Below are 26282 nucleotides of genomic sequence, written 5' to 3'. Positions count from 1 at the left end.
CAGAGCGAAGAGCTGATGCGATTGAAAGTGAGCAGCCAAGAGAGGAGCCAGAGGGCCCGGAGCAGCCGCATGGACGAGGGAGAGGAGCTGCAGGAGGAGCGTGGTGGGAGAGACATCCAGCAGCTGGACCAGCAGCCAGCGAGCCCGGGTGCTTGCTGACACCGTGCAGCCCCTGCCAAGTCATTTGGGCCAAATTCACCCCAGTCGGGGCTGGGACACAGTGAGCGGACACAAAAATACTCTGCTTTAACAGCCTGAGTACACACTTACTGGTGTCGGCCACGTGAGAGTCCGGAAAAGAGGCTGGCAAGAGCTGGAAAGGGAAAGTTTCATTGCCCAGCCCTGAGCCGGGTATTGCAGAGATGAAACAAATAGTCACATGGCTGAAAAGTCCATTAAGAATTGTAAAAAGTCTTTTAGTATTCCCAGGTATTGTTAGACCCTCAGACAAAGGATGTTTAAAAAAAAATTATTTTCCCTTCGGTAATTACCACTTTAAAAGGTTTCCGCTCCGCATTGTTTTAGTGGGGGAAGTTATTCCAGCGCCTCTCTCAATGGCCAGCAAAACTCTTTTTGTTGTGGGTTTTTGGCACAGAGGAGCAATGTTCTTGCAAACAATACTGTACGCCGGTGGCCAAGGGCCAGATTTATCTCTCGGTTACAGTGGCACAAATATCAACAAACTCGGCAAGCGCCGCTGAGTCACACCGCGGTGCTGAGTCTGGCTGCGGCGCTGCTGACCCTCCCGACTTTTTACCTTTGGGTCCATGACTTATGCTGTTTTTCCTCTCAAGTCTTGGCTCCAGGAATCACGTTGAGTGCCGAAGAATTTCGGTTTTCATTAAAATAAAAAGGTCATCCCATGAGCACTAAAACTACTTGTGTTGTTTCCTATGGTTTTGTGTCTCCAGACGGTCTTTGGTGCCCAAAAATGTGTGAATTGAGAATGAAAATGTTTTTGTGGTTAAAGTGTTTGTAAGAAGCATCTCCCACGTGGATTTTCTGGTGTCTAATAATACAAGAACTCATGCTACAGATGTTTGGGGGCACTTACAAGATTCTTTTTCTCCTCTCAACCATCCTGTTTCATCATATCTACACAGACTTAATTATCCATGTGCCCTCAGACAAGTTTGTGTGAAGCAGGCCAGCAGGTTCAGAATTTATTTGGGGAGAGGACACAGGCAGACAGATACCATGACAGCATTAGCCTTATTTTGGTAAGAAATCAGATTTTAAGAATCTTCTGCACCCCTAATTGCAGGGAAAACAGCTAGAAAACATGACCTGAGCTTTTGCAGGAGGGTCAGGGACCAGACAGCGAGTGAAACAAGCTGCTCCCTAAGGGTCTCATCCAGCTTCAGCGAGACTTTCTGCAGCAGTGAGGCAGCATCCTGCCCCCGACGAGCTTCTCAAGCTCATCTCTGCTTCGATGAACACGGAAAGCATGGGCTGATTAATCCATTCCTGAGCAGCCAGCATTATTACAGGTCAATTTTCTTTAATCTCAGCAGTGAACATTATATACGTATCAACGGTGAATTACCCATTGCTATTTGTGCCACGCCGGTAAGGAGCAGTGTCAGTGTTTCCATTACATGTGGGCGCGTAACCCAGCAGCACGCAGGTGCAATGCCAGCCAGGGCATGCACCGAGTCACCTTTTTGCAAAAGCCAAATCCCTGGAGAGCTTCCCTTTCCCCCCTTTCTCGCCCCAGGCCCCAGCAGAGGTTCACCGCCTTTTGCAAAGCTCTTTTCCAGAGCAGGCTCGCAGCAAGAGAGCTGGGGCAGTGGGTCCATTCAGCAATCGAGGGCCCCTGGAAATCGAGGTTTGTTGTAGGTCTCGGATGGAATCTGGTGCCATGATGCGACTGGCTGGACTGTCAGCAGCAGCCAGGTCTCCGACACTCGGAGACAGGGCCCTGCCTTGTGCTGACCCCAAAATAACTGGGGATGGATGGGCAGGGCCAGTTCCCCACAGGGGCAAGGGCTGTGGGTGCAGAGGCACGGAGCCCTACGCAGTGGGAAAAGGTGGAGCTGCACCCCTGTAGCTTGTCCGCCTCTTCCCCTGCATTTCTCCCATCCCTCCGCCAAATAGAAAGGGAAATCCGGGATTTTCAGCTGCTTTTGGTTCCCTCTTGCTCCACGCACAGCAGGGCGGGAAGGGATTAGTCTCCATTTCCTGGCTCCAGCCAGCTCCAGGGCTGTCCAGGCGGGACCCCCCCGGTCAGGGGCTCCCCGACCCACGACTGCGACGCTGCCGGACCCTGCACCACTGCAACAGCTGTCTCCATCCTGCCTCCCCCAGTCCTCGGCACATCTCCCCAGAGCCTCCAGAAGTGCCTCCCAGCTGCTCTGGTCGGTCAGCCCAGGGTCTGGCCCTACAAACCACATTTCCCCTCCTTCCTCACTTGGTTGCAGTTTCTAACTTGTACGTAAGTTTCCAGCATGGGAAGTAGAAGTGCTGCGGAGGGTACTACAATGAAAGAAAAACCCCAGGCTCTCAGATCAATGCACATAGGAGCCTAAAGGGAGAAGAAAAGGATGAGCAGAAAGGGGTTATTTTTGATGGGGGCGGTTTGGGTGCTATTTCCTGGCAGGCAGGAAAGCAAGCCCCCTCATTTTGGGCCACCAGCATTACCGGGGGGAGTGTTGCTCTGCATTTGTTTCCCTGTTGCCAACATCACAGCCAGACACTACCAAGATTGTCACACAGCTCATCCCAAACATCTCCTCAGTATCTCCAAGTCAAGGGCCCGATCCTGCCGGCTGTCCTCTGGAGCTCACAGCACCCAGCCCCAAACTAAAAAGGCAGATGGCAGCCGTCAGCGGGACGGAATCGGGGATTCCCCACTCCCGGGCTGCAAGAGGGAGCAAAGACCCGAGGTGTCCAGCTGCCGAGTGCTGCAGCAGCCCCAGCACACCCGGGAAAAACCTCAGCACAAGCCCAGAGAAGCCAGGAGAGAAGCGAGGACACAGGCCAGAGGAGATGCCTGCATGAGTCTGCACGTAGACGACAAGAAAATCAACGAATCAGCCTTTGGATGTAAACAGCCCTTAGGGTTAATAAAGTCAAGACTTCACTTTAAGACGGAGGAAATTTCTTACCATAGAGGCACAGAGGAAGACGAGCACCCGAGATGCTGCTCACGGCCAGCATTTGCATGGAGGTAATGCCTGAAAGCCTCAGCTGCGGACCACAATACCAGGGTGCACAATGCCGGGCCAGCAACATACTCCTCTCTCCAGACACCGTACGTGATGCCACACACATGACTCCAGGAGCCAGGAGTTAAAAATACCAAATATCACAAGTTCTGCCCAAACCGAACCACCAGCCTGCCTGGCCTGTACATTACAGCATTGTCATATGACAGCAAACGGCTCCTCCACCACGCAGGAGGATCTGGTGAGAGCCATCTCCTCAGGGCAAAATGGAGCCAATCGTTTCAGCAATGTTAATACTAAAACAACGCAGTTAAAGCACTCCAGGTTCACAACAGACAGAGCCAACACCGAGCTGCATCTGGCTGTCCTCCGTTACTTGGGCTGTAGAGTTTTACCACCTCACAAGCACGTCGCACTGAAACCAAAGATTCTATTTGCATCAAAATGGCACTCGATAGCCAGCACAGCGGCCAAATCAAGCTGTTTCAGGACAGGGCTCCTGGCAGAGTAGTTCCTTAGCATTATTTGAAGCTCACGTGGCTAAATTCAGCCCTCTCTGAACACAGCAGCAGTGCCTATGTGCGCTTAGCAATGCTTAAACAAAAGAAAATTACTGTCTAATGCATAGGGACACTAGTGTACAGTGAGGGTCAGGGGATCCACCAAAGCCATGTGTTGGCTTTGGAGAGGTGCTGAGAGCCCGAGGCACGTTGGTGCTGGCCGAGGAGCAGCCATACAGTGACTGTGTGCCGACATGAGGACGTTTCAGCAACGCCATGGACCACAAAAGCGGAGCTTATGTCAGCAAGTGGTGCCACCCGCGTCTGTGGCGGCAGCCACATCTGAAGGCAAGGTCCAGCTCAAGGCATTTAATGGCGCGTCAAGCACACACAGGGCACACCTCTGCTTCAGTATTGCCACTCTCGGCTGTCTCAGCTGCTGCACAGCCCCAGGGCTCGCTGTTTGTTGCTGAAATATGGGGTAAATAAATAGGGCCAGCTCTGATGGAGTCCCTGGATGGGAGATGCCCAGGGCTACATCCATGCTCTGCTGTCACATTTGTAGCTGTGAATGGGGTGAAACCTCCGTTTCCCCCGTGTTTGCAGCTGGCATACTCCAAATCAAGTGGCTGTATTGATGACAGCCTCGTCCCTGGGCCAGCCTCATCGCAGGACGCAGCATGGGAAGCCATGCAGAGGAGGGATGGGGCTGCAGCGGCAGGCAGGACACCCCCACACCTACTGACTCATGATCTCTGCTTAGGGAGGGCAGGATAGCCAGGGCCAAAGTGCCCCTGTGCTCTTGCAAAGACTCCAAGCAGGCACTGAGCAACCCGCCTTTGATTGCCTGTAATGTGCCAAACCGGTCAGTAAACTGGATTTGCCTTATTTGAGGACGCGTGGGCACCTAGCAGCACTGGCAGCCCTCACGGCACGCTCCTGCAACAGCTGCTTCTGCAGGCGCTGCTCTGAGCCCCAACGCAAAGTGACAGATGACAGCAAATTGTATTGACGGGCTCTTATTGAATCAAACCGTCAGGAGGCAGCTGCTCCGCGGCCCGCTGCCGATCTGCCATTCATTGGGGTGCCCGGCCCCGGGGTGCAGGGATGGAGCCAACTACCGCCAGCAGCATGTGGGCACCAGGACCCGACTGTGCATCTGCCTCGGCAGTGCCCGGAGCCACGAAAAATGCTCTGCCAAGTTTTAGGGTCCCCACTGTATCATCAGGATGAAACACGAGAGCAGAGAGTGAGAAAGCTAAAAGCACAGAGAAGAGATCCCATTTCACTTGAGAAAGGCAAAGCGCAAGAGGCAGAGCCTGTACCTCTCGGAGATACACGTCTACAGAGTAAAAGCTGCAAGAGGAGCAAGCTCTCACATTGCCCTCAGATTTCAGACAGAGAAGCTGGTGCTAAAGGATGGGAAGGAAGAGCAAAGCAACAGAGAAACGCTCTAGATGTCACCTTGAACATCAGTTCACATCTTTAGCTAGAGATAGGCTGCAATGCCACCAAAATCAGTGGGTTTGCCTTGATTTACACCAGTAGATGATGTGGCACACAGCATTTTACCTAATTTTCTTCGCGGTTTCTGCTCCACAGCTAGCTCTAGCAAGCACGGATCCAGCCAGGCCACTTATAAAAATATATTTAAGCAGATCGATTGAACAGTTACTAGAAACATCAGCTCCTTCTGCACTTGCAATACATGGAGGATTAGCATTGTTTTAATTGCACCAGCAATGCCATCGGGGCAGCAGTGAGAGTCGGTCGGGTGATTACTGTCCCTACAGCAGGGGAGCACCAGCGAGCACCCAGCACCCAGGCACATGCAAGGCAGCTGCCCAGAGATGCCACTGGTGTGACCAAGCTTAACGTGCCAGCTACGCACGGGTCAAGCATGGATGCTTTGCAAGTACCACGCATCTCAAAAATCTGCAAATAGGACGCCCCAGAAGCGATCGTGTTTGGGCTGCAATGACGAACCCTCGGGCAGGATGAGCCCCCGAGGCAGGCTGTACCCCAGGGAGCTGTGTCAGACACTGGTCAAGGCTCCAGAGGTCTGCGTTTTCATTTCACTTTGGCAAGCCTTGTCTGCCTGGCTGCATCAACACAGTCCTGCTAACTGCTTATTTAAAGTGTAACCCTGATATTACTGGCCCAGCACTCTCATGGCTGTATTCCACTTGTTTATTCAGTCGATGAACACAGGCGCATGGGGAGGCGAAGACTCTGCACGCTTTAGTACCAGTGAACCAAATGTAGCAGCAAGCGGTGACCCTTTTCCCCATTCCTTTAAGCCAGTGTAAACGCTCAGCTATCACACCAACCATTCCCTCTCTGAAGACTCACCAAGGGCTGGAAACAGGGACTGCCGCCACCCCAAAAACTCCTGGGACAGCCACTCACAAAGACATTGCCTCTGCCATCAGCCAGCCCAAGGCGTATACAAGAGCGGTCACTGCCTCTCACGTTCACGTTCGCAGCTCATGGGGGTTTTGCTGCTCACAGGGCAGCGGTTAGATACCCTCACCCGGGACTGATAAAACCATTAGAGGTATGGATGCGGCAGACGGGTTACACACGCTGCCGCGGGCAGCTGCGGCAGCACCCCATAGCACTACTGCAGGAGCCACGGACAGGCTTGAAGCTGCCCCGTACACGCACACAAGGCATTGGATGGGCTCAGCCCTCAGCCTTGCTGGGGCAATTCCCAGAAATCCCAAGACTTTACACCATGCTTCTGAATTTCTGCCTTTACAGATGAGAATTCAGCCTGGGAGACTTTTTCCATAGTTTCTAGTTTTCTCCAAAGAAACTGAGTGACCATTTACCCAAGCGAAAAAGGAGAGTTTGGCCAAGAGCGGGGATGGAGGGATTTGTTGTTTTTAACTGTAATTGTGGTCAGGAAACAGTCCTAGTGCTCATTTTCAGCTCCTCCCTCTTGATAACATCTACCATACACAGGCAGTGGAAAAGAAAAAGCCTTTGACATAAACACGACAGAGTTTGATTCATTGCGGGGCTGTTTGCAGCTATCGCTTCACCCCAACGCTTGGCGCATGGCTTCAACCTGTGATCGAGGCAAGCACCAACTCCCCGGCCCCGTTGGAATCTCGGTTAAAGCCTTTCCACCTCCGATGGGCGCAGGCTGGCAGGGTCGCACTGAGGGAGCAGAGGGATGCTGCTGGGGCTGCAGATGTCAAGTGTCTCGGCCCCAGCAGGGCTCAGTTGCCAGCAAGCGTTCACCAGCAGGACAAAGAGGATTTCACGCCATGCAACCCACCCTGCTCAACAACTCACCCCATGGCCCAAAGGCATCCGCTGCATCTCTGCCGCGTGTGCAGCCCCCAGCGAGGGAGCTGAGCCCCACTGACCCAGCACAGGGAAAGCGTCTACCTCCCAGCCTTGGGGATTCAGCCTCCCAAGCTTGGTGAGGAAGGTGCATTTCCAGCCCCTTTACAGTGCTATGAACAGGATGGCCGTCATCCCTGCTGTGGGGCACGACCCTCGAGTGCCGGACTGAATCCTGAGGCTGGCTCTGGTGCCTGTTGACTAAGCAGATCCTTCCACCCCTTGGTGCATAGGAAGCAACACCATTCTTACCCACTCCTGCAAAGATTAATTAGTTGCCATTTACACAGCACTCCAAGACGATACCGATGCTGCAGACAGGTACAATGAAGCTGGAAATTAGTAGCTCGTTACTGCTGATCTGAAAGTTTTTCTTCTATGTGCCAGAGGACATTTCACCCAAGGTACCTGGGTTGCGGTCAGCTAAAACACTTAAAGCTCAACTGAACAAGCTCTCGAATGCGGCAGGGAATAAGCCTGTGCTACAGCAAACCTGGGAACTAATCGTTTGTTCCCATCTCCAGCTCCTCTGAGCCTGGCTTTAAGGTCAAACCAAGCTTTTATCTTCTCCTGTATTCCAGTACGCTGGGAAAAAAATAATATTAGAGGAATAAATTAGCATGTGAAATGTAATTTAACTAATTAGCCCACTGGAGTGGAAAATATTTGCTAACCACTTTGAAGTCAAACCTACTGCACTTATTAGGACGTCACAGAGGAGAAAGGAAGGAGGCAAAGACGGGGAGACCACGAGGACAGGCTCTGGAGGACGCAAGTGCCTAAGCAGGACACTGAGAATTTCACCCGATCATTTCTCTTTTCTTTTCACTCTGCAGAACTGCATTAAGTGTCCAACTCAGACACAGCTGTGCTGGAAGAGACCAAAGGCTGTGCTGCACTCCCCTCTGACTTGCCATTTACTGGACATTGCAACAAGGGGGTATTTCCCAGGGATTTTCACTGTCACAAAGGGCCGGGTCAGCTGCATGGCATTAGCCTGGGATGCCCTGGTATGCACAACCATGAGCGGATCAACTCACCAGACAGGAGGGATGCACTGGGACTGTGCAAGATGGGCCTGGGCAGCAGGATCCCACCACCGTGGGATATTGGCTCACTGGTCCCCCAAAGCCTTGCAGCTCCCACTTGCAGGGAGCGGATATTGCCAATTAAGCTGACAAAACAGTGTGCCATAAAGCTCCATCATATTAGGGAACTGCCTGAGATGCCACAAAAAGCCGTTATATCACTTGCAACAGTTTGTTCATTGATTTCCCCATTTCCCAGATATAGAAACTGTTGCTCTTTTATTAGCAAAGCTTTGGAAATCCCTACCCATAATAGCAAGAGAGGCACCCTGGGAAATTTTGCAACTGCTGTGGCTGAATTATGAAAGGGAGGGATTGACAGCCCCATCGAAAGCTAGCAAGGGAGACAGAAACAAGAGCGTCCTCTGCCCAACACGCACCACCATGTTGGGGGTAGCCTGGGGGAAGATGAGGATGTACCCCTTCCAGCTGACCACCCACTGAACATGGGCACGAGCAGCTCACGTCTCTCCATCACCTCCAATGGTGTACTGCCTGCTGGTGAAACACTCCCCAAAGGAGCCCCGCTCCATGCTGGGGCAGAACAGTTTTCCTGGAAAACAGGAGTATGAGATGTTGACTCAGAGTTGCTGTCCTGGGAGAACAGGCTTGAGCCAGGGACTCATGTCTTTGTGGGGTGTCCTGATCTGGGCTTTGCCTAGCTCTCTTGCTCCTTTTTGAGGCCAAAGCCCTGCTCCCCTGGGAACCCAGCCTGGAAGGGGTCAGTTGTGTGTTCAGTGAATGGATGTGCAGCACAAGGGAAGCCCACTTTTCAAGCCAGGCCTTCCCACAGCTATGGTCCAACTGGTGATGGAGACAGACGGACAGGATCCTGCAGAAGAGCTCTGCTGAGGTTATTTCCACACCATGCCTTGCATGTGTGGGAGGTCCGCGCCAGCAGGATTTGTCCTCCGGGGAGGGTAGAGACCTGACAGCAACCTGGGCATGCCAGGTCTCAGCAGGAGCACACGCAATGGTGACCAGATGCTCCCGTGGCTACATCAAAGCAGGTGCCAACGGGATTCGGGGGCACAGCAGAGCACAGCTCTGCTCCCACAGCTTTCAGCTTTGCCTCGCGCCTCCTGCCCAGGTCTCTGGTGCCGCTGTGCCCTCCTCCTCGCCCTGCAACACCCCCATTCCTCACGGTCGCATCCCAGCTCCTCTGCCTCTTCCTCTGCTACTCTGTCCCTTTGCTGCCACAGAAGCCTGCATAGCAACTGCCACTCAGGGAGATGGAAAATACTTGTCTGACTCCCCACCCACAAAACCAAACAGGGTCCTGATTAGAGGAATGTTTCTGAGCGCTCTGGGAGCATGGCTGGCTCCAACGTGGAGCACGGCACACAAGCGCAAGGCAGCACATGGCACTGCTCCTCTGGCAGTGGTACCAGCCATGGGGAGGGGAGGGCAGGGAGGGCTCCCCGCAGGGGCTGCAGGGTGTTTCGGGAAGATGGGAGCTTGCTGATGGGGCACAATGCTCCTTTTGCAAAGGGCAGGGAGAGTTGCAAAGTGCCAACTCAACTGCAGAGGAACACCCGGCACCCCAGAGCACCTTTGCAAAGGGCAGCAGGGCTCAGGGCAGGTGGGTGATGCAGCCAAGACCCACGGTGCTGGGAAAACCTCTGACTCCCTTCCCATGAAGTTGATTTGTTTTACCCTCTCCCAACCCTGCCTCCCGCAGACCTGCTTGAACGCTCCCACACTTGCAACGGGTCAGGAAGGCAGCGCTGGGCCAGGGCCAGCCCACTGCAGCACAGGCAGGGTTTGACCGCTTGTTAGCATGTTCCCTGGCTGAATCAATTTCTGGACCCCCATCTCTTAGTAGAGCTTCCTTTGGGTGCGAGCATCCAAAGGTGCCCATGTAACACAGCTCCTAAACTTTTCCCAACCTGCTTGTGCCATCTCCAAGAAGAAAGGCAATTCATGAGCCTGAAAGTCCTGAAACAGAAGGGGAAATGCCAAGACGGCTCCCTCCACCATGCCCACGCAGACTGGCAGAAGCCACCACAGGGAAATGAGCACGTACCCGCACACAGGTGGGCGTGAGACACCAAACCCTGCCTGGCTGGAGGTAATCTTTCAGCTGTGAAAGAGGAGTTTCCCCATTGCTCCACAGACAGAAATGCCGCTTGGGACTTCCCCGCTGGCATTTCCCCACCGGCCCGTGCTTTGCAGCAAAGGGAGGTGCCAGCTCCATGGGGGCACGGGAGCCGCTACGCCCCCGCTTTCCAGGAATGGAAAACGGAGCGAGCATCCTCAGTCTCGAAGCAGTGGTACGTGAGCACAGAGAGGCAGAGTGGTCCCTAATCTGCCTCCTGCTCACAGGTGCTGCCAGCCAATGCTCGCTCCTGGGGGTCTCATCCTGCTCTGCCCAATGCAGGAGAGGGCAGGGGATGGAAGCACCAGCAGAGCCCTGAGCTGGGATAGGTGATCACAGCGGTGAAATGCACAAGGTGCATATGCAGAGCCTCAATTTAAGTGGAAATGGGGATGCTGGAGACCAAGCTCCCAGCCTGACCTCGTGGCAGTTTGAGTTTCCACAGGAAAGCGCTAACCCTTTCTGTCCTGCACAATGGAGCTAACGCCCCAGTGATGACCCGAGGGCTGGGGATGCCCCGATGTGCCAGATTACTGACCGGTACCTCACCGTGACACAACTCCCAGGACTGGCTGTGACCCAGCAGCCGCCAAAGGGTTAGCAGGAATTGTTAAAGACCCAACCAACCAAAAAAAAAACCAAACACCAAACCTCTAACACAGTGCACAACCCCCTTAAAAATTATTTTTCTTTTCTGCAATAAAACCAGGAATAAGATTAGCAAGCGGAGGTCATTTCCAAGTAACCCAGGCCAGGACATCCCCCATGCCTGGTGCCAGCCACTGCCCAGATGAGCACAGGTCTCCGGTTCAGGCTTCCCCCTCTGCAGGGAAGGAAGCCTCCACCTGTGTCGGGCAAACCCTGAGGATCCCCTGCGCTGCACCACGGGGCCGCAGGGAAATCCAGCACCAGATTGCACTACTGAGTAGGAATGGATATCACATAATGTAAGCCTTGAGAAATCTGCTGCTTAAAAAAAAAAAAAAAAATATTCAAGCTAGATGAGAATAAAGCATCCAGCCGCTGGTTCACCGGCTATCATCCCATGCTCCAGCCACCTCCCAACACCCGGCTGCCCTCCCTCCTTCCCACGCATGCTGCAGGAGGCACCTGCGCTTTCGGGGCACGGTTCCCACCCCCGGCACACCCCACCAGCTCTGCAGTGGCCATCACAGGTATCCTCATTAGTGCAGCACCACAGCAGATCCTGGCAAAGCCCTGGGGAGTTTCTAAATATAGGATGCTCCCCTGCAAGTCCCCTGTCCCTGCAGAGACACTTGCAGGCTGCTGAGCTGGGGCTTCCCGCCCCTGCTGAGATCCAACACACCACCCTGCAGGAAAGTCCTCCCTCCTTCCAGGGAAGCGAGCTCGTTTCTGTACTGTCATTTCACCTCTAAACACCCAGATAACGTAGAAGACCAGGTAACATTAACCGTGACATATCAATTGTTTGCCATCAAGAAAATCCAGATTTAAGGCTCCTGCAGTGATAGTACAAACACTGAACACACACAGCAAGAACATGGGCTTTCTCTGCTCCAAAATCAAAGGAAGTTTTGCCTCAAATCTTAACAGCACCTGGATCACACCCAAAACCCTTAACACATGCAGGACACCAACTGCTCACCGCCCACCAGCTCTGGAAAGCATTGCCCCTAGTTCGGGTTCTTCACTAGCTTTATCACAGGGTCCCTTCTTGCACAGTCAGATTTGTGGTGTATTTCTGTGAGGGGCAGAGTTAAGGTGACAAGAGGAGCCCTCACCAGGAATCCCCTAACCCGAGCACATCAGGAAACCTCCGCCTCGGTGCTGCAACCAATGCAAATTTTTGCATCATGGAGCAAACCCTGCACTTGGTTGCAGCTGCAGCACAGCAGCAGAGCGAGAGGGCAGGATTGATGCCCACACAGATGGCAAGACCAGGCGGGGCAGCCACCAAGGTGTGTGGAGGCAGAGTCAAGCTCTGCAGCCGATTGCTGCCTCCCAGGTTTTCACACCCGTCAGCCACCCCAGGGCAGCAGAGTCAGGACACACACAGCAAACACTCCCTTTGCACTGAGCTACAACACAATTCTTTTTCCATATAGGAAGGCTTCCCCTCCCTCCCAAACTACTCCTTTCATTTTGGTGCCCTGGATTTGGCAAGTGCAAGACATGGTCTGCCTCAAAATACACCACTTCAGAGAGGAAACAGTCACATCTGGAGGCGGTGCCAGCTCTTGGCATCTTTAACTTCGCCAGAAGTTCACCACCCCCGGATAGCACCGGGGTGGGGTCACAGCACCTCTCTGCCCCTTGCACACCCACCCCATCCCTGGAGCCGAAAACGGGCTGGCGGCTCACTTGCCTTCTACTTACATCATCATCCTGCACGCTCAGGGGGATATCCAACATGCACATCTGCACAGGCTGCACCAGAGCCTTCTGCACGTTGAACAAAGGTTTTGCCTCCATCTTCCCAGGGATGGAGGGGCTGCTCATTCTTCTCTCTCTCCTCCGCCGCTCCTCTTCCAGGAGCAGGTCCAGCCCAGGCAGCAAACCAGACTGAAGATCTCTCCCTGCTCAATTTTGTCAGCGCATCTTGCCAACAGCTGCTGCTTCTGCTGCTCTAAGAGGTCTTATTTCCTTCCTTGCAAATCAAAGGGCTGCGAGGAGCTGCACCAAGAGGCTGTGTGTGCGCGTGTGTGAGCAAGTGCGCCTGTGTGCATGCATGTGTGTAGCCAGCGATGTTCCTGAGGTCGGTGAAACAGTCCTTTGCAAGCATGCCACGGCACGCTGCCTTCCCCCAGCCTCTCCTTTCTTTCAGGGCGATCTCGGTGCTGGCTCAGGCTGCTGCTTTGCACTGGCGTGAGGTTTTCAGCCTCATCTACATGCGTGGCACTCTCAAACCCCGTGCATTGTCTCAGAGACACAACAGGTCCTCCCTGCTGTTGATTTCTGATTATGATCAAACTGTGTCTGCAGCAGCTACAGCATTTCCCTCTGGCTGTTGTGGCAAGCAAACAAGCAGAGCTGGAAGGATGAGAGGGTGTGAGAGACAGAGCATGAATGATCGGAGCTGGAGCCTCCCCTTTTCTTTCCTTCTCTTCTTCCATCCCTGCTTTCCATTGTCAGAGGCAGTTTCAGCTCAATGCCTCCCTGTACTCCAAGGACCACAGTGAGGCTTAAATAATTCACATCCAGAGAGTGCTTGGGAACCTCATGGCACTAAAAACGCAGCGTGGCACTAAAAGACAGTGAATATCAGTGATCATTTTGTTTGCAGGTCAATTCTGCATGGAAAGTTTTGCCCAGGTGAGCATGGCACCTGCTACCTTTTCCACCAGAGAGAGCCTGCGACTCCAAAACGGAGTTTTGCCAGAGTGAGCATGGCACAAAATGGGATGGTTTTGCTACAAAGAGCATCTTCCTGCAGAATTCGCACCAACAGTAGCAGAAGGATGAGAGAGTCGACATGGAGCAACATGTATATCACCTGCATACATGTACAACACAGATGTTACTGCTCTCACAAACAAGAATAAACCAGGGGCCAAGCCCATGAGCCATTTTCTCACCCTTATCAGCTACAGAGACCAGGCTTATTAACCAGGGGAAACACCCAGGGTGTCTCTCTCCAGGGAGGACGGCAGTAGAGAAGCAGTTTGGTGGGTTCATCAAGCGGCACCCAGCGAGGGGAGTCACTGGGGCCAGCTAAATACCCAACAGAGGGGCCATGCAAAATGTCAGAGCCAAGTCAATAAAAAGTCCTCATTGCCCTCAAACAGGAATTTATGTCCTTACGGCTGCCCTTCTTGCTGGGCCCAGTGGGGATGACGTAAATAGTGTGGACAGACCCTACTCCAGGCAGGCATTTTTGGGTGGTTTCCCATGACTGCAGGCAGCAGGGGTTCCCACTTTGGGGCTGCCCCTTGCCACATGCAGGGCAAAGGTCTGGGACGGCGCAGCCCTGTCCCAGCTTTCCCAAACCCAGCCGCTGCCTGAGGCCACAAGCCCGGCTCCCAGCACTCCTGGGTTTCAGGGCAGCACCAAGGAGCCCTGCTGAGCCCGGCATTCCTGCAGCGTTAGGTAAGCTGGGCTTGGTGAGTCCTGCTCATGGCCCAGCCAGCGCTGGCCCCGCTCCCTCCTGGCCTCCTCAGCTGGGCTGAGTCATTCGCACAGGAGCCAGAGCCAGCCGAGACGCTGGGGTTAGACGGGTCTCACACACACATGGACCCTTCGTGCTGCTCGCAGTCAGAGCTGGGCACCTTCCCAAAAAGCTGGGGCAGAGCGTGGGACTGCAGCGGGGTCCATCCCTTCGTTCCCCGGAGAAATGCAAGGGTGAGAAAACCAGTGTTTACATGCTGCAGGAGTGGAAGCTAATGGACAAGCCTGGAACAAGACCAGATAGGAATGAACCCACCATAAAATAAGTTTTAACTGGAAATTAGACAGATTCTTCAAGCACCATATGGCTGAGATGAGCAGCAGCAAGGACACAGAGGGCAGCACTGCAGCAGCCCCGGGAACGGCTTCACAGGGGAGGAGATACAGCAAAAGCACATGGACAAAGAAGTATTTCCAGGGCCACCTCCTAGCTTCTGGCTGACAGCATATTGGCAACTGTCTGGCTCTTTTCATGGCAGAAAGGTAGTGCCACAGCCCAGGAAACACCCTGGCATGGCCAGTCACTGCCCCTCTACATACATGACGTCTTGGTGACTCAATAAAATGTGCGCTCCCATGGAGGGCAGTCCCACATTTCACACTGTCGTCACCAGCAACAAAATTTGCCCCCAGCACGGGCAGCACCCACAGCTCTGGTTCCAGGAAAGGTGATTCAAATCCATGCTTCAGCCCCAGCTCAGGTTACTCACCTCCCCACAACAGGTTGGCAGAGCACAGCTTTCCAATAACAACCTTCCAGTAACAAGCTGGGCTTGGCCAGCTGGGATTGCACTATCCAGTAGGCCTAAGGGACTGTACCAACATCCTGAAAAGGACACAGATTTCACACTCAAGTGCAAGAGTCTCCAAGGGCTACCATCCCCAGGAACCCACTTATCATCCTGTTCAGCAGCTAATCTTTCCCATGGGAACAGGAGTTACTGCAAAGGTGGTGTGGAGGTCTAGGAGTCGCATCATCAGCTGGTGCCTGGGTCTGCAGGGCTCCCCCGGACCTCACAGCAACAGCAAGGAATAGATGGCACAGGTTGCTACCCCAGAGCACACATTTCTGGCAGGGGCTCAGTCTGTTCTGCCGGTCCCCAGAGCCCAGCAACCTCCCACCAGGCAGCCATAAAGATGCCAAAGGGATAACTCTTCTGGAAAAGTCACAAACCACACAGGCAGACAGCAAAGGAAAGCAAAACTACAAGTGGGGAGTCCCAGGAGAGGTGCCAGGCAGAGCAGCAGCAGCAGAGGTTGGACAAAAGAACACCCGTTCTGGAAAATGGTCTCAGACAAACAGCAATGGGACACAGTGGATGGGGTCTGATGGGACATGAAAGCTGCTGTACGTGGAAGGCTTTGGCCAACGGTAACCAGCCAGACGTTGTGGGCATTCACACAGTCCCAGAGACAGCGCGAAACCTTCCCCTCCTCACCAGGGGCCAGCTCATGCATGCCCACCCACCAGTCTCCCCAGACACCTGCATAAGTCACTGGGGAATGCAACGGTCCTTCAACAGAAACCAGCAAAGTGGTTTTGAACAATTTTCCATTGGGACGTTTTCAGCAGAAGTGCAAGGCAAACATTCCTCCGTCATCAAACCAGCCCAGACAGGACGATCCTACGCGGATTTTTGAACGACAGCCTCATCCTACTCCTCCTCCAGTCTGGCTGGCATGAGTGGAAACCGTGCTACGATCCCAGATCCTCCAGTAACAGCAGCCGAGCACCTTGAACATACTGCTGCATCAGTAACAGAAAAGCCATCCCCACAAGCACAGGACTAACTGCTGGAGCCCAAGAGCAGCACATGCCAGCCCAAGGAGCAGAAAAGCCCTGCAAGGGGTGGAGGAGAAATCTCCCCCTGGTATCACCTTACCCCAGCGGCCACTTCTCGCAGACAGGGAAGCCCCAGCACAATCATTGATGCTTCCCCATTTCATTTTGCACTGGAGCTTTATTGTTTCTTGCACATCCAGCTGAGCAGATAAAGCCCATCATGAGACCTCACTGCTTAGCAACCATTACTGGAAAAACACTGTTTTCCAGTAACAATCTGGGCAGAACAGAGCAACTGCAGGACAAATAAATAATGATCCCTATGCCAGATGCATCCTGCTCCCAACTGCTCTACTGCTGCCTCAGGGAGAGGTGGACTGCTGCACTGGGAAGTGCATCCATTCCTTAAAGTCTGAACAGCCTCTGCTACCCTGCAAGCACATTGTTTTGGGCATGCCACAATGGACCACAACTGAATCTGTGCATAGGTGGATGCAGGTTTCAGTGACAAACTCATGCACAGGAGGCTCTTAGTACCCAGCATAGCTGCAATGGTGTAAACATTCAGAATGCTCCAAGAACCAGTGACGAACCTCTCCACCACATTGGTCATTGCTTACACCAAGTGACTCACAAGGACAAAGGCACACATAAGGAAGGCTGACTCCAATGCTTGATGCAGTCAAGCATCAAAGGCTTCCACAAAATTAAAGAAATTCCACAGAAATAACAATGGCTAGTTTGTTTTTCAAAGGAAATTGCAACTCCACGTATTGTCCACAAGCCCAAACATCATGGTATCCTGCACATGCACGAGAATGGTGTACTTGAAAGAAATGACACAAAACTGACTAGTTTATTTTTACTGTGCGAGGCTGATAGAAAGGCAAAGAGGAAACAAAGCAGCATGACGAGTGAAAGGCAAATGGAAAATCCCAACAGCTCTTCCCCTTTGATACTTATCAGTAATAGAAAGAGGAAATCTACTTTCAAAAACAGAAATCCCAACCTGATAGCATCCCTCTGAAGAAATCTGGCATTTACAAAAAGCCTACGGGTAGATTTAGAGAGGCAGATAGAGGCACAGACATGAAGGTGGATGCCTAGTGGGACTTCCAGGAGACCATGAGCAGGTAGGATACCCATTTCTCAGTGAAAATCAAAGGCACCTTGGTATCTAAGCTCATGGGTGCTTCTGTATATCCCAATTGAAATCCATCTGTCTTGTCCCAAATGAGTTATGAGAACAAATCCCATTGATTTGTATCTGCACCCTTGGTTTTAGGCATTTATTTGAAGAAGCTGCCCTTGTTCCCTCAAAGTTACTCCTGATAGTGGCCACAGCCTGCGCCGCACTTCGTGCCTCTGGAAAGCCCGTCTGGCATTCAGCATCCTGAGCCAAATAAAATTCCCATGCTCCTCTGAATAGATACATATGCAAAATTAATTTGCAATCAAGCTCACGCAAAGCATAAGACGGCCTTTTAATAGGTGCAGAACAGCAATTACCAATGCAAAGTGAAAGCCAACAAGCATTAAACAGGGGTGGGAGAAAACCAATTAGTTTCCTTGGGATTCCTCCACACATTTGCCACTTGAGGGATTTCAATTTTCACGCTCCCCTGGGGGCTGAGAGAGCACCCTGGGAGCCATCATGTCCCTGTGGGGAGGGGATGGGGATGCTTCCCCATGGCCTCCCCCTCCATGGTCCCCATGATGTGGCTGTGCTGGACCGGTCTCCATGGAGACAGTCACTGCAGCAACGGAGACCAGAGGTGCAGCTCATGGGGTTGCGAGAGGATGCAAATGAGACCGAGGACTTCTCCCCCATAGGAAACGGACTGTCAGGCACCCACACACCTCCTTTCTGCTTCCGAGACTTTCCCTGCATTAGCAGGATAAAAGGGCTCTGCTGCCTGAAATCCAGCTGCCTCGTCCCGTGCTGAAAGCGCTTTATCCTGTTGAAATCAGTCCCATGGGAGCTAGTAATATTGAGCTGTCACAGTGGGTATGGCATCGGGAGGGAGCCGAGCTCGAGGCTGTCATGGCAACAGTTTATTGAGTTTCCATAATCACCCTTCCCCTGGAGATGGGGACAGAGCCCAGGCCGGGGGCACTAATGCAGCAGCCCCCAGGTGCACACAGCTGAGGAGCCCAGGGTGGGCAGAGCTGCTCAAGGAGGGGTACCCGCCACTCTGGCCACGATGCCACCAGCTATTGCACAACTGCCCGTGCACCAGGCGGAGGAAGGACCCCATTCCTGGGCAGACATCATGGAGCAGCTTCCCAGTCCCTCCTGCCCCAAGTGGCACCAGCACCCCGTACCACCACGCTGCTGGAGGGCAAGGAGGACAGTCACCACGTAACTCCCTGCAGTTCATAGCTGCCCCCACCCTCCCTTCCTCATTCATGCCAAAACTAATCTCAGTTTCCCCACTAGACTGAGCCCATTTAACAACAATCCCCCAGTCTCCCCATCCCATGTGCGGCCACTCTGTGCTGCCAGAGCAACCTGGGCACAGCTCTCAAGCAGGGAAATCCCTGGCACAAGGCTTACACGTGTTTTGGGCATATGTTGCTGGGATGACTGTATTCATGCACGGGTGCCCAACTTCCCAGGCTGGGCATATACGGCAGGCTTAGGAGCTGGGGGCTGCAGAGGTACTAGTGCGGGAGGATGCCACAAACGGCCACGTGCCCATCATGGCTGTTCCCTGCCAACTCCAAATGCAAGGAAAAGCCCCATCATCTCTCAAAACATCTTCCTATCAAGGGGGCCAACAGCACTTCAGCACAGAGAGATTTAAGAAAGACCAGGGCCAAGAATAAGCTCCCAAACGTCAGCACATCCTGGCTCCCCTAGGGCCAGCTCCGGACCGTGCCCTGGCAGCGCAGCCAGCCATCTCGCTGGGGCTCAGGTGGGCACAGCGCAGGGCACAACAGAGCTCAGCTGTCCCCACGCAGCCCGGCAGCGCAACCAGGCGCTTCCCACCGCAAACAAAATCTTTGCCGGAGAAGAGAAAGGTGCTGGGGGAAACAGAGAGCTGAAGGTACCTGCAAGCCATGACAATCCCCGCTGTTACCAATTGTAATTTCTCCACAGGGGTTTATTCCACCTGCCAACCAGGCCAGAGCAGCAGCCGTCTGCAATGAGAGACCAGGCTGGCAGCAAGGCCAGGGCACCTCTCCGAGCATATGTCTGCATGCATCCAGGCCTGCATGCAAACAGGGGGCACACAGATGTGATGTACAGCACAACATACTACCTGGAGCATTCGCCAGAGACAGAGCATCCACTAATTCACCCACTTGGCCGAGGCTCCAGCACTGGGCAGGGTTGTTCCCTTCAGCATATTTTCCAGGGCTTAGCTGAAGCTTAAACAAACCCGAAGGAGGAGGTTCCTGTCCCCCCACCCCTGGAGCCTGCTCTCGTCCGCAGGATACTGTGCTGCGGAGTCTAAAACCGTCTCAGCTCCCCATGCATACTTTAGCCTACATAACACATGGCCAAGAGGTTATCTGCAGATCCACATCACTGCTCCGTGTCACTTGGCAGGCAACACAGCTTGGAGGTTTCCAGCCCCACACACTAAGCCAAAGGCTCTCCCGATCCTCCCTCTTTGTGCTTGCTTTGCAGGCTTAGGGGGTTTAAAGAAGTTTCCACCATGTGCAGTCCCCCCTCTGCCAGCTTGTGCTAGCCATGGGGATGGGAAACACTTGTTGCACAGCCAGATTCCTGAAGCAGGTTGACTTTCCTGGAAGTTTCCTTCAGGGCTCCCATTCAGCTGCTCCCCACAACTCCCGATACAACAGTGAAGGGTTTGACATCGCTTCCTCGGCTGCAAGGGGAGCCGATGCCTTTTGCAGACCTCTCCCAAGAGGCATGGCCCTGGATCAGAGAGGGAGAGGCACTTCAGTCTGGACCACCCTCTTAGGAGGGTGAGGAGGGCAAGGACACGGCAGGGTGGGACTGACCAAACCCCAAGGCTGTCAGCTTTGGTGGACACAGTCCAGAGAGCACAGAGGCCCTTCCCTGACCTCCCCGAGGGCTGCGGCTGGACCGCAGCTTTCCCAGGCCTGGCCCCCACGCAGCACAGCCGTGCAGCCTACCACGGAGGGGGCTGCACCCCCCTGGCCCCATCCCCTGGCCAGCTCTGCTGCCCCTTGGGGGCTGGGAGCCCACTGCATTTTAGGGATGGCGAGTTGTGAGCTCACTTTACATTGCACAGATTAACGAGCCCTCCTACTAACCTGTTGTCTCCAGACGCTTTCTTACAGCAGAGAGGCGAGCAAAGTCCCCTCAGGCATTGCAGAGCAGCGCCTACTCTCAGCTTTTAGGCCAAGCCACCATTTTTGGCTGGAGAAAGGGAAAATGCCTGGGTTTCCCGCACCAGCCCAGCAGTAGACGTGGGAGCTGGGGAACACCATCCAGCACTTTGGGACACGCAGCTGGCACCACAGGGCTGCATCAGCATCCTGACTGCCCATGTGGTCCCAGGCACCGCACCGACCAGGACCCCTGCAGCCAGAGAAACACGTGGCCGGCACTGGCGGACCAAAAGCATCCTCTGCGTTTGTAGGAGACCCCACCAGAGTGGCACCCAGCACAGGAGGTAGTATGTCCTCCCTCCAGCACCGTACCAGTCTCTCACCACACACCCAGCACAGCCATCTAGTGACTGTGCTGTAAATCGGATGAAACTCAGCCCTGGAGGCCCACCATTGATTTCCGTTGCCTAACGACAGGAAAGCTTTATAATCCTATTAACTAAACACCCTTTCAAGCAGCACTGGGAACAGCGCAAAGGGGAGTTGTATAAGCAGTTAGAGCCACCCGGTGCAGCGGCTGGCTCCGATAGGTGCTGGGTGAATTCCCCAAAAGCAGGGCTTCAACACCCGCAGCGGCAGGTGCAGTGTCGGTGGTGGCCCCCCCAAGGACATGTTGGATCCTACCAAGAAACACACGCTTCGGCTGCAGGTCGCTGGCCAGAGAGCGAAGGAGCTAGGAGGCCTTGCACAGGAAAATGGTGCCCGCACATGCAAACTTGCAGCACTTGGCCCCTGAAATATTGATGAATATCATCGCATTTCAATCTCTTCCTAATTACCACCACCCTGGTCATACTTATGCATGTTTCCCAGCAAAAGATACACTGCTTTGGCCAAAATATATAAACATTTCATGGAAGAATGTGAATTTCATTGCAACTTCCTAAGGAGGAGGGATACATTTCAGAATAGTTTTATTTGCAAAACGTTTCAAGACTGCATCCCTCCCCCCTAGTTTGCAATGACAGCCAGCGTGGAAAAAAAATAAAAATCAAGCTTGCAGAGGATGTAAAAATCCCAATTTCTCACCCAGCCCCAAGTACCCCAGAGCCATGCTGCATTTCTGTACAAGGATGAGAAACCTCCACACTCTGGAGAGCTCCGAGAAAACGCTGCTGAGCCACACGCAGGGACAGAGACCAGAGCAGCCGTGGGTACTGTGGCCAGACCTCCCACCAAGTGCCACAGGAGGGGCTGTGCCACCGTGCAAAATACGAATGCCTGACTGATGCCTCATTCAACTAAAACCCCTTCAGGTCCAGATCCCCTCCAAATGGCATGGTCAGGATAGCTGCAGCAGTTAGCCTGAGGAGGAGGGTCTGTGCTGTGGCAGGAGGGAGATAAATGCCTTTCCACCAGCGGAAATGCACCTTCCCCAGACTGTGGAAGCATTTATCAGTCAACTCCCCTTCCCTTCCCTTTAATTAGTAATTCACACAGCACTGCAAATTGCTAGGCCTAACATTTTCCACAACGGGTTATGAATGAAGAGGCACAGGACAAACTCTTTGTCAGGGGACACGATCCTGCAGGCATCCCCGTCAGTGCCACGCGCAGTGATGGAGCAGGAGACTGGTTACAGTTCTCCTGAACAAAACCCTTCCTCCTTTTAGTGCTTATGCCACTGGGGGCAAAATAAACTGCCCTCCATGAGCACTGGGGAAGGAGCATGTCCGATTGCCCTGTACTGGGACAAGGCTGTGGGGCCACAGGCTCTGGCTTGCAAACCCACCACACCAAAGCACAGCACTTGCACCAGCCTCCTTATTTTGGTGCCACCGAGGACAGCACAGCTACCAGAACCGCCTGCCTGTCACCATGGAAATGCTGAAAGGGAGGGTTTGAAGCCTGCTGGGACTTTCAACCTCTGCCAAGCAAAACACGGCCCTTAAACAGCCACAAGCCCTGCGTGTTTGTATGAGGAAAAGACTCATGCTCTCCTTAGCCTGCTGGGCATGCGGCAGCTAATGTGGGACTTCTCCCAGGGAAACAGCCACTTGAAGGAAGGACATCCTCCCTGCTCCTCCAGCCTCCGCACAGGCAGAGCTCAGACCCATCCCTTAGCTGTTCCTGTCCTGGACCAGCTGCCCCCTCCCGACGTGCACCCACCAGATCTGCTCCGCAGACAGCCCACAGCTCAGGCAACAGTGGTTGCCTGGTTCTGCACAGCCAATGCTTTTGCACGCCTCAACCACCACTGCCGTGGGAAGAATCCTCCATCCCCTCCCAGCAGACTTGACCACGGGCCCTCCCCCCAGGGCTGCCCAACCTCCTTGGAAAGGGGCTAGAAAGCAGCCAAGGGCTGGCCATATTCCTGTTCCCCGCAATTCAGAGCGGAGCATGCAGCAGCAGCCACCCTGACCAGAGCGTTCCTGCCTGCTCTGGACCTTGCTGCACCATCCCAGCCACCCATGAACCGTTTTTCACGCCGGTGGCATCTCCTCCCTAGGGAAGCAAAGAGCCATGACCGCATGGGACACAGCACTGAGCAGGATGGGCAGGAAACACACGGTGGGAAATCCGCTGTGAGAGGGAGGCAGTGGGGCCAAAAAAGCAGGGCAGGGTGGCTGCCAAAGATTTCAAAGGGGCCTGCGGGCTGCCCTGTGAAATGACCCTGACCTTCCCATCCCGTGCCGACGGCCCGCACGGAGCCAGGCAGGCTCCTTCGGCGCTGAACATGGCCTTTGCAGTGTTTGCTTCCTGCCTTCAGGCCAGGCAGGGCGTTTATAGCAAGGGAGTGGGAAACAGATTGGGACCGCATGGAAGAGGAAAGATAAAAAAGAACAGCGGATGTCCTGAGAAAGCCACGAGGGTCCAAGTCAGACAGAGCTTTCAGGGTAGTATCAGCCAGCACGTGCCTTCGGGGAGGCTGCGAGCAGGTTCACATGGGCACATAGTGAATCCTGGGCAGAGGGAGAGCATCGCACCTAGGCTGTGCCAGCAACCTGCGCCCTAGCTGCCCATTCCCTCCTCTGATAATGCCACTAGTGCTTCTTCAGTCACACAGGTGATCCCTCCTAACAGCGCTGGTCAGCCTACAGCAGTCAATATCTGCACCACACCTCACATATTTTCTCTCCTGCCTCCTCCCTTTCTTTTCTAGGCCCTAGAGGGAAGCGTGGAGCCTTATCTGGGATGCCTTGACATCCCAGAGCTCTGGCACCACATCTAAAGCCTCTCTGATTTTCTCCAGATCCTACACAAAAGCAGGACAGACCAAAGGCGGGCTTCTCCACCCTCTCCAAGCTGCAGCAGGCAAGCAACCCATCGGGGCACCGCTGCACCCCTTCCTTCCCCCCCACCTCCCTCACCCTGCCTCTTTCCTTCCTTCCCCCCAGCTTTGAAATCTCCAGACAGGGTGGTGAAGGACATTGTATTGCAGCTACAGCTACTCCAGGGAGCATGCAACATTCACCAGCCCCAAGCACAGGAGGGCAGGAGCCTGCGGGGCCGCACCAGAGCACAGCTTAGCGAACCCAGGAGCACGGGGCAGCTGTAAATCTTTGCAGTGGGTGAACTCCTGCTGCACTCCCAGGCCTCGAGGGAGCGGGAACTCTGTCCTGGAAGCCTGTGATCCCCCGCCACGCCACCACCGAGCCGACTTTGACGTCAGCTCATGTCTACAAATATTGTCTTTGACCCAAGGCCAAAACTTGCAATGCAGGGGAAAATCAGTGGAGAAAACAAATATCCGCAGAGATAGCCTGCAGAGAGCCCGCTCCAAGAGTGCTGGGTGGCAAGGGGCAGAGGACTGAGGGCGAATGCACAGGCACACCCAGGGCGACTTGGGAGCCAAAAGGTCCCCAAGAAATCAAGTTATTTAAAATGCAAATCCCCAGGGAAAACAGATGGGTGAACCCTCACTACAGGTCATGCAGGCTGGACTCGGGCAGTCCCAGCAGGAAAACCTTCTAACATCTGGAGGCTCCACCACTGCCTCCTGCAGCAGGCAGGGGCTGGACCCAGACAGAGCAAACTGGATATTTGGGAGACAGCTCAGCACCCAAACAGCTGGCTGCCACGGCCACTCCTGAACGCCCGGTGCTGCTCCAGCCACTGGGGCAGCAACACAGCGTTTTCAACCACACTGCCCCACGCACGTATTTAAATACTACTACACCAACACGAACAGCACAGATGTGGCAGCCTGGAAAGCAGCAAAGGCACCTCTCCCAGCCACTGCTGATGGAAAGGTCACGCGTTTGCCTGTTGTTTACTGAGTGCTAGGGAAAGCTGGGGGATGGGTTGACTGGTGACAGTGGGAACAAGCACAAAAGGGAGCTGTGGATCAGGGCTTTCTTTTTATAGGAGGGACCAGCGATTGACATGGCCTTGCTAAGGACTCATAGCAGGCCCCCGGTGGCTTTGGGATTGTACCTCAGGTCTCCAAGGATGAGGCTGGCTCATATTACTCATCACCAAGAAGCCAAACACAGCTCCTCCTTGGTGAGCAAGACGCAAGCACCAAGCTCCGCTGAGCAGATCCGCTCCCTGCAGCGGAGCCCAGCCTGTCGTTCGTGCCCCTTTCCAAGAGAGCCAGGCGCCTGCCATGCCCCGGCTCCCATCACCGCCGACCCTTGTCAGCACTGATGAAGGCAAAACCCAAGGCAATAACTCATAGGGAAACCAACAGTGCCATCTGCTGCTCAGCCCGGCTCGGCCCCAAGCAGCCGGACAGCCTGCAGCCTGCCCACACAAGGCATTCGCACAGGCTTACACAGCTCGCACCAGTCACAACAGCATGCAAAACGCATCCCCAACCAGCACCAAGCCAGGCACGGAGGCAGCAGCAAGCATCGCTGCAGTGGGAAGGCAACCCTGCAGCAGTGCTGATGGCCACCCGCAGCTGAATGACTGGCGACAGCCTCTGGTTTGCACAGAAGAGCAAAGGACAGCAGGACGGGGAGGTGGAGCGGAACAAGAGAGTGTCCCAGAGTCCATTTAGTGACTGCAGCGTGTGAAGGAGATGGAGGAATAAACAAGCTCACTTGGGAAAAGCGGGCAAACAACCCCTCTCCTCCATCAGCACCCTGCAGGTGAAGCACATCTTCCAGCCTCTACAGGCAAGGTGAAGGGGGAAGAGGCAAACAGCCCCTAACACTCACCAAGCCTTGGCAACCTAGCTGACACCATCCCGAACATCTCCTTTGGAGAGAAATCCCAGATTCTGGCACTAGATACCATGCACTCTCACATGTACTTTGTCACCCTGATATCCCAGGGAAAATCCAGGTAGTGGGAACACCTGGGAGAGCAGGGTCAGCCTGAGGGAGCTAAGAGCAGTTTCTCTGCACCTCCAGCCCCAGCAGCTGTGTGTAGTTGCCAATTAGCCAGCCCCGCTCCACAAGTGATTGCAGTTTGGTGGCAGGTGAAGTAGCTTCTCTGCATGTACCGCCTGGAAAGCATGCTGGCATCCTCCATGAGACATGTGTTGCTATAGCAATGGGAAAGGTATCAGAAGCAAAACCAGCATTGATGGATAGTGCAGACTGCTTTTACGATTACCACACAAGATCAGGACCCCTGCTTCTCCAGGTCCAGTAGCCAGGCACCGTATAGGGAACGGCAGAGTGAGAACACTGCGAGGAACTGAAAAACACAACCCCAAAGATGCCCAGAATAAACACAGTTCTGAAAAGCCCCTCCTTTCTTCCTATAAAGGGTCATCTCAAAGCAAACTGACCCCAAAGATAATAAACTACAATGAACTACAGGATGTCAAATCAATCATTCCAATATCCCAGAGATTTATTCTGGAGCCTGCAGCAGTCGCTGCATCCTCTGTTCACGTCTGAGCAGCCCTATCCGCAGGCACAT

General features: G+C 53.9%; 1 protein-coding gene across 2 annotated transcripts in view; it reads right to left on the bottom strand.

Moving 5' to 3' along the window:
• RALGDS (ral guanine nucleotide dissociation stimulator) overlaps positions 1-26282 on the bottom strand; it is a 63250-nt gene that overhangs the window by 34458 nt on the left and 2510 nt on the right. Inside the window, exon 1 of one of the 2 annotated variants that reach the window (XM_052815945.1) lies at positions 12566-12797. The exons of the other annotated variant lie outside the window; for it this stretch is intronic. Coding sequence (XP_052671905.1) covers positions 12566-12688 — 123 coding nt within the window. The 5' untranslated portion in view covers positions 12689-12797. Of the gene's footprint in view, positions 1-12565; positions 12798-26282 lie in introns of those variants that run through there. 2 annotated transcript variants of the gene reach the window in all.

This window comes from Harpia harpyja, chromosome 19 (assembly GCF_026419915.1).
Source record: "Harpia harpyja isolate bHarHar1 chromosome 19, bHarHar1 primary haplotype, whole genome shotgun sequence".
NCBI lineage: Eukaryota > Metazoa > Chordata > Aves > Accipitriformes > Accipitridae > Harpia > Harpia harpyja.
This window is presented reverse-complemented; position numbering and strand designations above follow the sequence as displayed.